The sequence below is a fragment of the Pristiophorus japonicus genome, chromosome 20 (genome assembly GCF_044704955.1).
Source record: "Pristiophorus japonicus isolate sPriJap1 chromosome 20, sPriJap1.hap1, whole genome shotgun sequence".
NCBI lineage: Eukaryota > Metazoa > Chordata > Chondrichthyes > Pristiophoridae > Pristiophorus > Pristiophorus japonicus.
In genome coordinates, this window is record NC_091996.1 from 10,616,463 (window position 1) to 10,628,738 (window position 12,276).

A 12,276-nucleotide genomic window follows, 5' to 3' on the forward strand; every position below is an offset into this window, starting at 1 on the left:
TTTCTATGTTTCTATGTTTCTATCTGCTCATTATCACATTGCTGTTTGTGGGAGCTTGCTGTGCGCATGTTGGCTGCCACGTTTCTCACATTGCAACAGTGACTATACTCCAAAGGTACTTCATTGGCTGTAAAGCGACTTTGAGACGTCCGGTGGTCGTGAAAGACCCTATATAACTGCAAGTCTTTCATTCTGAAAAGTTGTCTGGCAATTAGTTAACGGCCAGTTATGCTGTGGATCTGTGTGAAACTCGGTTTATCAGCGGAGGTTTGAGCTTACCTCCAGCAGATAGTCTCAAGCATTCTCATGCCAACTTTAGCTGAAGACAGTTTGTAAATGGGGACCACAGCAGCAACTCGCAGATCACATTAACGTGCCGGTGCAGAATTCTGACAGCCGGCTCCTGATGGTGTGACACATGGTCTTGAACAGTTTGGGGATCAGGACGAGAAGGCGAGCGAGTTAACAGTAGTGGTGTGATGGTACCAGCACTTAGTCACGATGCTCCCAGCTCTTACCAAAAGCAGATATTTTAGCCCCACACGACTTTCAAGCAACTTACTGACAGCTTGGTTTAGAATTACAGTATCAAGGTCTTAGGATTACCGTGTAATCATGTGCTTTCCTGTTTGAATCTAATTTTAGAAAACTGTTTTGATTAGGTATCTGTTTAACTGCCTTGTCAAAACAGTTCAGTGTTCCTCAGTGCAACGTATTTGTTTCATGGGTTCTTTGCTTAAGAGTTCATAGCAACGCATTGCTATGAAGAACTAGTTGGTTTATTAGCAACAGGTTTAACAATCACACTACACATCACCAGTTTATCCACTAGGCTCACAACTGCTTACCTCAACGTGGATGACCTAGACCCAACTGGCTGGGGTTTTATTGAGTCTTGTGAATATCACGTGACTGACTAAGCCACTCCCTACATTACAACAGTGACTACACTTCCAAAAAAAAGTACTTAATTGGCGGTAAAGTGCTTTGGGATGTCCAGTGGTCATGAAAGGCGCTATAGAAATCTCTTTCTTTCTTTCTTTCTTAGCTCTATAAACCTGTGAGCTTACTCATAGGTGCACTTAGCATTGCCCTAGTTCCACCTCTGGGGTATGTCTTCAGTGAGATTTCTGTAATATTCTTTCCAGGCTTGCCGTCTGTCTTCCGTTACTCATGTCCAGCCTGCAGTATAAGTATAAAATAACAGCAAATACTTATTGTACTGAATAAAGTATTTATTGACTCTGTTCTGACCCTGACCTGACACAGTGGCAGTGTGCCTCAGTTGGGTGACATCCTCATCTCTGAGTCAGAAGGTTTTCAATAAGGTTTAATTTGTTGTTCAATCAAATTAAAATGATTTAGAAAAAGAAGAATTGGATTTATATAGCGCCTTTCACGACCACCAGATGTCTCAAAGCGCTTTACAGCCAATGCAATACTTTTTGAAGTGTAGTCACTGTTGTAATGTGGGAAACACAGCAGCCAATTTGCGCACAGCAAGCTCCCACAAACAGCAATGTGATAATGACCAGATAATCTGTTTTGTTATGTTGATTGAGGGATAAATATTGGCCAGGACACCAGGGATAACTCCCCTGCTCTTCGTCGAAATAGTGCCACAGGATCTTTTAAGTCCATCTGAGAAAGCAGACGGGGCCTCGGTTTAATGTGTTATCTTCTACCATAAGAACATAAGAATTAGGAGCAGGAGTAGGCCATTCAGCCCTTCGAGCATGCTGTGCCATTCAATGAGATCATGGCTGATCTTCTACCTCAACTCCACTTTCCTGCACTATCCCCATATCCCTTGATTCCCTTAATATCCAAAAATCTATCAAGCTCTGTCTTGAATATACTCAACGAATGAGCCTCCACAGCCCTCTGGGTTAGAGAATTCCAAAGATTCACCCACTCTGAGTGAAGACATTTTTCCTCATCTCAGTCCTAAATGGCCGACCCCTTATTCTGAGACTGTGACCCCTGGTTCTAGACTCCCCAGTCAGGGGAAACATCCTCCCTGCATCTACCCTGTCAAGCCCTGTAAGAATTTTGTATGTTTCATTGAGATCACCTCTCATTCTTCGAAACTCGTATTTGAGGAAACATTTTGCATTTTATACAAGTGGGAAGAGTGGGAGTTAGCTACCAGTGCCACCATTTACTTTCAGACCAAGTTATCCATTTCCTCAGGGAGCTGCCGGTACCAATGGAGCTATCCTTGCAGCACAGCGGATTTGAGCCAGCAGATTTTAATGCACCTGTGATTTTAGCCCCACGATGCTGCTTGGGCCTTCCCATCGAGGCTCCAGTTGTACCCCTGCTGTCCCCACGCTGGGCTGCGTGGCTGGTGCTGGGATCATTGGGCTAGCCTGGGGAGAAAGAGAGAGAGAGAGACTTGACCTTGGCAGGTGCCGGGGTGTCTGGGGATTACAAAGTTACAAAGTGTTTAAAAACATAAGAAATAGGAGCAGGAGTAGGTCACTCGGCCCTTCAAGCCTGCTCCACCATTCAATAAGATCATGGTTGATCAACTCCACTTTCCCGCCCGATCTTTGGAATTCTCCAACCCAGAGGGCTGTGGAGGCTCAGTCGTTGACTCCCCATGACTCCAAAAATCTATCCATTTCAACCTTGAATACACTCAACGACTGATCATCCACAGCCCTCTCGGGCAAAGAATTCCACAGATTCACCACCCTCTGAGTGAAGAAATTTCTCCTCATCTCAGTCCTAAATGGCCGACCCCTTATTCTGAGACTGTGACCCCCTGGTTCTGCACACTCCAGCCAAGGGAAATATCCTCTCAGCACCTATCCTGTCAATCCCCCTCAGAATCCTGTATGTGATTATCTCTCATTCTTCTAAACACCAGAGAGTATAGGCCCATTCGGCACAATATTTACAGCACAGAAACAGGCCCTTCGGCCCAACAGGTCCGTGCTGGTGTTTATGCTCCACACGAGCCCTCTCCCACCCTACTTTATCTCACCCCACCAACATATCCTTCTATTCCTTTCTTCCCCGTGTGTTTATCTAGCCTCCCTTTAAATGCATCCATGCTATTCGCCTCAATTACTCCCTGTGGTAGCGAGTTCCACGGTCTCACCACTCTCTGGATAAAGAGCTTTTTCCTGAATTCCCTATTGGATTTATTAGTGACTTTCTTATATTCATGTCCCTTCGTTCTGGTCTCGCCCGCAAATGGAAACATTTTCTTTACGTCCACTCTATCAAACCCCTTCGTAATCTTAAAGACCTCTATCAGGTCGCCCCTCATGATGAGCGTACGTCCCTGATACTGTCCGTTGCCTGTGGAAAGCAGCCAGCTCGATGGGATCAAGGCCTTTTCTGCTCATCATGCATCTGGTGCTGAATTACCCAGTTCTGGCACTAACATCTATGAATAAGTTACAGTGACTGTTGACGGCTTATACTAAAGGTCATCATTCCTGTAAGGCTTAAAACTCACTGCACTCAAGCTGCTAATGGCATAACATTCAAAGAGATGCACAGTTGTAATTATTCAGCATGGGTAGCCAATATTTAAAGAGAGACTCCATTCTTTATGAGTTCAATGAACGGCAATTGATTGAACACCCTGCATACTGATTACAAACAACAACAACTTGTATTTATATAGCGCCTTTAATGTAGTGAAACATTCCAAGGCGCTTCACAGGAATATTATAAGATTTTAAAAATTGACACCAAGCCGCATAAGTAGAAATTAGGGCAGATGACCAAAAGCTTGGACAAAGAGGTAGGTTTTAAGGGGTGTCTTGAAGGAAGAAAGAGAGTTAGAAAGGCAGAGAGGTTTAGGCAGGGAGTTCCAGAAATTGGGGCCCGGGAAATAGAAGGCACGGCCACCGATGGTTGAGCGATTATAATTAGGGTTGCTCAGGAGGGCAGAATTAGAGGAGCGCAGACATCTCGGGGGGGTTGTGGAGCTGGAGGGAGGGGCGAGGCCACGGAGGGATTTGAAAACAAGGCTGAGAATTTTGAAATCGAGGCGTTGCTTAACCAGAGGCCAGTGTAGGTCAGCGAGCACAGGGGAGATGGGTGAGCGTGAGTTTTTGCAGCGCGAGGCTGGAGCCGTGGGCAAATCGAAAAAAGCTAGCCACCACAGCAGCAGAATCAACATTGCAGAGGTCGGAAGCGGTGAGGAGCGGAGGGCGGGACCGACGGGAAGCGGAGGTTGGGACGGGCGAGGTCCAGAGATCGGAAGCGGAGATGAGAGGACGGATGAGACATGGAGGAGTGGAGAGGTCGGAGCAGCGTAGACAAGACCAAAGGAAGGCACAGCACTGGCCAATCGCGAGGCTGTGAGACGGTGAGGCTCACATTGCGTCCTGTGAATTCCATGTAGAGAGAGGTCCTGTGGGAAGGAGGACAGTAGGAGTATATTTGAGTTTATGTGGATGTATTGGCACATGTGGCGGAGCCTGGTCTCCAGTCGTCTTGGATCCCCTTGCCACTGGACCAAGACTGTGCTCCGACAAGCCCGTGTGGTGGCTGATGTGCAACGGCCACCCCACATTAAATGAATTCACGCACAGGCATCTTCCAATGTTTGAAATGAGTTCAGCAGTTACCTGAGAACTCATTTTTAGTGTGGAGGCAAGTCATCCTCGACCCCGAGGGACTGCCTACGATGATGATGATTGGTGAGTGGAATTTGGTGCAAGTTAGGGCATAGGGCAGCCGAGCTTTGGATCACCACTAGTTTAGGTAGGATAGAATGTGGGGGCCAGCCAGGAGTGCGTTGGAATAGTCAAGTCTAAAGGCATGAATGAGGGCTTTAGTGGCGGACGGGCTGAGGTGAGGGAGGGAGACGGGCGATGTTACAGAGGTGTAAATAGGCGGTCTTAGTTAAGCTGCGGATATATGATCGGAATCTCATTTCAGGGTCAAAATGACACCAAATGATAGAGTTACCCCTTCTAATTAGTCACAGTTCAACCTGAAACGCCTCTCTCTGGGCATCTTGTTAGAAAATGAAACGTCAACTCTGGGTACAAGCTGAAAAGGAAAGATGAAGCTTCATTGCATCTCTTGCCGATCTGACAGCAAGGGACCAGTTAGAGGAACAGGGACACGCGAGGAGCAAGTGGTCTTGTCTTCGGCTGCCACGTTCATGATGCGGAGAAACGGCTGTTGAACCCGGACTACTGCGACCCTGACAAACTAAAAGGAAGGATTATACTTTAGCATTAATGCAATGGGGTTTCCGCTTTGCTGGGGCACTAATGGTGCAATATGATACTGGAGTCAATCTCTGACCTTGCTACAGAGAGATGCTGTGCTTCAAGGCAAATAATATTTCGAGAACAACAAGGTGCAGTTAGTGTTGTTCTGCCTGTGAGGTACTGTGCCCATGTCTGAAGCACTATTCATGCCCATTGCTGTCTGACAAAGCTGCCAAGACTAGTGTCAGTGAGCAGTATATACAGCCCCTTTCAGCATTCTGTCGAGGCAGATAGCCTGCCAACAACTGGTATCGACTTAGCCACGTGAGTTCAGCAAATGTTACGAAATTCGAGATACCAGCTCTCAACCAGTTTGAACTGTTCGATTGTCTTGGGTTCACACGTCACTTGGAGTATAACTCCGGTCCAGCGTCAAAGCTGGCTTCGAAAGAGAACAAAGATGTCTTGCATCCCCCTGAATGTTCCCTAAATCCACTTGGCGTCGACTTCGGTGTTCAGAGAGTGTGACCAGTCCAGCCCCTGCTCTCTAAACATTTCAAAATGAACACAGGGCTCTTTTGGATGGGAGAATTGCAGTTCAAGCCGAGTTGTATAACTGAGTTGCTGGCTGGCTGGAATCCATACTGCAGCTAATGAAGTTATAAATTCACCAAATGCACCTCTTTCACAGACACATCCAGGCCACTTAGCTGCAGTTCCTGGTCTCAATGTAATACTATTTTAGAAATCAGCTTTACATTCCCCAAACTGGAAAATTCCCCATCTCTGCTGATACGTCAGGAGAAACACAGAGTATTCCGAAATTTGTTAAGCTTTTAACAATAAGGTGTTGTGATGCCCAAGGTAGCCAGAATATGGGTTACCCTCAGACTGGTAACTGCAGTTGAAGGAAAGACTTGCCTTTCATGACCTCACAATTTTTTCAAAGCGCTTTACAGCCAATTAAGTACTTTTTGAAGTTTAGTCACTGTTGCAATGTAGGAAATGCACAACCAATTTGTGCAGAGCAAGGTCCCACAAACAGCAACAACAACAACAACTTGTACTTATATAGCACCTTTAAAGTCCCAAGGCACTTCACGGGAGTATTATGAGATAAAATATTTGACACCGAGCTGCATAAGTAGAAATTAGGGCAGGTGACCAAAAGCTTGGTCAAAGAGGTAGGTTTTAAGGAGTGTCTTGAAGGAGGAAAGAGAGGTAGCGAGGCGGAGAGGTTTAGGGAGGGAGTTCCAAAGCTTGGGGCCTAGGCAACAGAAGGCACGGCCATCAATGGTGGAGCGATTATAATCAGGGATGCTCAAGAGGGCAGAATTAGAGGAGCGCATACATCTCGGGGGTTGTGGGCTGGAGGAGATTACAGAGATAGTGTGATAATGACTAGATAATCTGTTTTAGTGATGTTGGTTGAGGGATAAATATCGGCCAGGACCCCGGGGTGAACTCTCCAGCTCTTCTTCAAAATAATCTACCTGAGAGGGTAGATGGCACCTCCGACAGTGCAACACTCCTTTGAGTGCCAGCCTAGATTATGACCTCAGGTCTCTGGAGTGGAACAACTTTCTGATTCAGAGGCGAGAGCGCTACCCACTGAGCCCCAGCTGACAAATCACTTTTTCTAATTTTTGTGTTAAAGTGGGTTCATTCTGGTGACCGGTGAGCTCATTGCATCACTGTGCATCACCAGGTGGATGCAAAGAGGATGTTTCCACTGATAGGGGAGACTAGAACTAGAGGGCATAATTTTAGAATAAGGGACCGCCCATTTAAAACTGAGATGAGGAGGAATTTCTTCTCTCAGAGGGTTGTAAATCTATGGAATTCCCTGCCTCAGAGAGCTGTGGAAGCTGGGTCATTGAATAAATTTAAGACAGAGAAAGACAGTTTCTTAACCGATAAGGGAATAAGGGGTTATGGGGAGCGGGCAGGGAAGTGGACCCGAGTCCATGATCGGATCAGCCATGATCGTATTAAATGGCGGAGCAGGCTCGAGGGGTCGTATGGCCTACTCCTGCTCCTATTTCTTATGTTCTTATGTTCTTAGGTAATGTATACACACGTGAGTATGTACACAAATTTGTAGAGCTGTTGAGTTGGGAGTGGCTTAGCCAGTCACGTGATGTTCACAAGACTCAATAAAATCCCAGCCAGTTGGGTTTGGGGATCCACGATTAGGCAGGTGGTTGTGAGTCTAGTGCATGAACTGGTAATGTATAGTGTGATTGTTAAACCTTTAGCTTTAAATGAAGTAGTTCTTAATAGCAATGTGTTGCTATGAATTCTTAAGCAAAGAACCCATGAAGCAAATACATTACAATCACCAACTGCACTGTTGATCACCTCTACCGGAAAACAGTGCCCTTTAAAGCGGTGATCCAGTCTTTTGTATTTTACACGGTGGAACAGGCGTCATGCCAGTCGCTACCTCCGCTGTTTGTTGCTTCAAAATGCTGATGTCAAGGGTCACAAATATACCTTTGCTTTTGTCCCCAATAGGTTTGGTTTCAGAACCGACGAGCGAAAGAGAAGCGATTGAAAAAGGACGCCGGGAGACAGAGATGGGGCCAATATTTCAGGAACATCAAGAGATCCAGGGCAAGCTCCAAATCGGATAAGGACAGCGCCCAGGACGATGGGGTGGCCAGCGATGCTGAGGTGTCCTTCACAGGTCGGTGTCCGATAGTCACGGCAAGTTGGAGCTTCAATCGCTCCAAGCAATCAACCAGTCTGAAAATCAACATGTTGGGACTGCCATTCCGAATATCGACATCTCAATGGGCCGCAAATTGCGGCCTCTCTGGGTGCGTACAATGTGCGCACGCACCCAAAGAGGCCTCGCAAATGCCGTTCTCTGTCTTTTGACATAGCGCGCACCTCCTCGGGAGAAGGGCCTTCGCGGGCGGAGATTTGGGCCATTTGCCCAACTGCTGCCCAGCGAATGTCCTTCAAACTCTTATGCCTGGTAAAGCAGGTGTGCAGCCTACTTTTACCAGCATAAGAGTTTTAAAACATAGAAAAGTTAAATGTTATCATTAATTTTTATATTAAAAACCTTGTCCATTAAGGTAAATTTATTTGTAACCCTATTAAATCTTACTAAAAAAATTTTCAAAAACATTGATTTTTAAAAAATAAAAAAACATTCAATTTCAATTAATTTTAAATATGTGAGGTGTTTTTATTATTTATTGTGTTATGATTCTGGTTTTTTGGGGGTATTCTCATTGATAGTAATGGGAGCTCCGTACAAACGGAACTCACCATTATTATCAAGGGAACCAAAGATGGGCAGAGGTTACACTCTGAAATTGTTGAACTCGATGTTGAGTCCAGAAGGCTGTAAAGTGCCTAAACGAAAGATGAGCTGCTGTTCCTCGAGCTTGCGTTGAACTTCGTTGGAACAGTGTAGGAGAAGCTGGGATCGTTCCAGTTAGAGCAGAGAAGGTTAAGGGGCGGTTTAATAGAGATGCTCAAAATCATGAGGAGTTTTGATAGAGTAACCAGGGAGAAACGGTTTCCACTGGCAGGAGGGTCGGTAACCAGAGGACACAGATATCAGGTAATTGGCAAAAGAATCTGAGGGGGGATGAGAATTTTTTGTACACAGCTAGTTGTTATGATGTGCAATGCACTGCCTGAAAGGGCAGAGGAAGCAGATTTTATAGTAACTTTCAAAAAGGAATTGGATAAATACTTGAAAAAGGGTAAAATCTGGAGGGCTGTGGGGGAAACGATGCGGGGAGTGGGACGGATCAGATTGCTCTACCAAGGAGCCAGCACAGGCATGATGGGCCGAATGGCCTCTTTCTGTGCTCTATGAATCTAAACAACTCTGAAATGGACAATGGAAGGATGGGAAATCTAACAGAAGAAGTGTGTATTCCTAGAGCTTGACATCTCTGAAAAACTGTCTGAGGGGCTTTACGTACAGTGAATTACTGTGAGGTGGGGGAGTATTCTGCGAGTAAATGGTGAATTGTGGGAATGCTGTCAAGGCACAACAGTGGCAAATCGCCTTGCCTCTCCTTTCACAACTTCTCCTTACCGACCTGCAGTATATATTTAACACGTAAAGTGCCCAACCTCTTCCCCTTCGAAAATACAAGGCACATCACCACTTTAAATCGAAATGACTCATCTCACGGTGCCGAAGGTTTACTTCGACAGTAGTTTCATTTGAGAAATATTTAGCAGCGTTTGTGGCAACCTTTCAGAATAATGTCTGGTAACGAGAACACAATAATTTAGGCAAAATTCCATGCTGGAAACAAAATATGGTGGACGTTGAAGGCGCTATATAAATATAAGTTGTTGTTGGCAAATGGAGATCAGGATGCTCGTGGCTTTATGTCAATAGCTGGTGTCGGGGTGTACCCTGCTTCATTCTATGTAGTTAAAGTAACTCTCCTTCCCGGGTGGTTGGATTTTAAAGTGTATTTGTGTTTTTTTTTTGTATTTATATATAGACGAACATTCGCTGTCGGACATGGGTCACCCGAATGGGATGTACAGCAGCATGAACGACGCTTCTCCAGGCTTGGGCAGACAGACAGCGAGCAATGGAGGCTTCTCTATAGACGGAGTGCTGTCCCAGGACCAGTACCACGACCTGAGATCCAACAGCCCGTACGGTATCCCCCAGTCGCCGGCTTCTCTGCAGGCCATCCCGCCTCACCAGCCCCTCATCTCCGGGCTCGTGTACCAGGACACTGGCTTAGGGATCCTGGCTCAAGGAGGAGCAGGGGGACAAGGAATGAGCCAAGCCATGCGCGTTTTAGGAGCAAACGGACCCAGTTCGGATCTGTCGACAGACAGTAGCGGAGGGTACCCCGATTTCCCGGCCAGCCCAGCGTCCTGGCTAGACGAGGTGGAACACACTCAGTTTTAACACACTCTCTCCTCACACACACACAAACACACACACACACCTCGTTTTAAAAACAATATCTTTTGATCAAAGCGGGCAGCAAGCGCATCCATCATCATAGGCAGTCCCTCGAAATCGAGGAAGACTTGCTTCCACTCTAAAAATGAGTTCTCAGGTGACTGCACAGTCCAATATGGGAATTACAGTCTCTGTCACCTGCCAGTTCCACTCCAAGTTACACACCATCTTGGCTTGGAAATATATCGTCGCTGGGTCAAAATCCTGGAACTCCCTCCCTAACAGCGCTGTGGGAGCACCTTCACCACACGGACTGCAGCGGTTCAAGAAGGCGGTTCACCACCACCTTCTTAAGGGGCAATTAGGGATGGGCAATAAATGCCGGCCTTGCCAGCGAAGTTCACATCCCAGGAACCTGAAGATTTAAAAAAAAAACAATGAACAGTCGTGTTGCATTTTACAGCTTTATCGATCGGGAATTCCAGGATTGTACGCGAGTCTTGTGATGACAAAAGAAATTTTCTAAAAGTCTCCCAGCAACAATAATGGTGCAACTTTCACTCCTCTTTGTGTTTCTTTCAAAAAAACTTTCTCCGTGTAACAACGCGTTGGACTCTTACTGAACATTATTAACAAACCGTGTTGAAATATTATTTTGCTGTTAAGTTGCCAAGCAACACACATTGCAATCGAGGTGGTCCCCTCCCTTTTTACATTATATATATACATATATATATGTGTGGGTGTGTGTGTGTGTGTGTGTGTGAATCCTATAGTCCATAGTTACTTGGATTCTGTGTGACCCTGTACATCTCAATGCGCCACAGCGATTGAATTCTTAACGGTAATGATACGAATGAATGTGATCTTTTTTTTAAATGTCTCAGAACAGTTACTGAACAGAACAGGAAATTCTGTGGATGTTAAATGCCTGATATGGTCCATAATCTCTCACCTGTTCTTCACTCTCTTTTAGTAGCCTAGAAGTTAATGTTGGCCGTATTATCAGAGGGTGGGGAGGGGGGGGGGGGCAGCTAATGGGTACGATAGTCTTCGGCGCATATTGTATCAGTATGCTGTCGCTGATTGTGGGAGCTTGCTGTGCACACTGTGACTGCCAAGCTCGCCTACATTGCAACAGTGACTACACTTCAAAAAGTACTTCATTAGCTGCAAAGCGCTTTGGGACGTCCGGAGCCCAAGCAGGGCGCTAGTTCTTTCTTTCTTTAACCCATTGTAACATATTTGCTTCATGGGTTCTTTGTTTAAGAATTCATAGCAACATATTGCTATTAAGAACTAGTTGGTTTATTAACAAAGGTTTAACAATCACACTACACATTACCAGTTCACCCACTAGGCTCACAACTGTATACCTCATCGTGGGTGACCCAGACCCAACTGACTGGGGTTTTACTGAGTGTGGTGAACATCATGTGACCGGCTAAACCACTCACAATGTAACAGCTCAACAAACCTGTGAGCATACTCACTAGGTGCATACATTACACCCGTTGCAACTAAGATTGAAACAGCAGAGGGTGATGTGTGGTACAGACGTGTTAATGTGTTGATTCCCTCGTGGCCAACAGTAATTTCTAAGCTTGTATCATTTTTTTTGGAGTGACATTGATTTACCGATTGCACTTTGCAATGTCTGTTTGTTGCCAAATATCTCCCACCCCACCCCCATGGCCCCCGGGCCCGGGAAGATGAACGAGAAGAAAACCCCCTGTGTTTCTGTAAATGTATTTTTTACTGTGGATAATGGAAAACGGTCTCCTTAGTGGTATTTTTAGGATCAAGAATGGTGGTGCGATTTTAGAGAAAAAAATTACTTTAAAGAAAAGTTTTTAAAAATTGAACTCCCTTCTTGTTTGAACCTCACCACTTGACATTCCCTGTTTCTCAGTGGTTGATATGACTATGCATTTTGTCAGCGAGAGCTATAGTGTAAGGTGTTTTACATATACAAATTGGATATGGAAGTTATTGTAGGTCACGTGTAAATGTTTAGTTGTCTTTTATTTATTCTTTCTGATTGATCAGTAAGACAAAACTTTAATAAATTTATCAGCTAAACTGTCACGCTGTGTGTAGAGCCCGGTGATTTGTCCAGTGCTGTGAACCCAGTGTAGCCGCAGGTGACATCATGGATCCTCTTACAATAATGTAATCTAG

The 12,276-nt window shown here is 45.4% G+C and overlaps 1 protein-coding gene across 2 annotated transcripts in view; it reads left to right on the forward strand.

Moving 5' to 3' along the window:
- The window catches only part of lhx3 (LIM homeobox 3), an 87,248-nt gene extending 77,150 nt beyond the window's left edge, over nt 1–10,098 (forward strand). For both annotated transcript variants that reach the window (XM_070863358.1, XM_070863359.1), the window contains exons 5-6: nt 7,707–7,878; nt 9,677–10,098. In XM_070863358.1, the coding sequence (XP_070719459.1) occupies nt 7,707–7,878; nt 9,677–10,098 (594 nt within the window). The remainder of the gene's footprint in view (nt 1–7,706; nt 7,879–9,676) is intronic.
- The last annotated feature ends 2,178 nt before the right edge of the window (nt 10,099–12,276 follow it).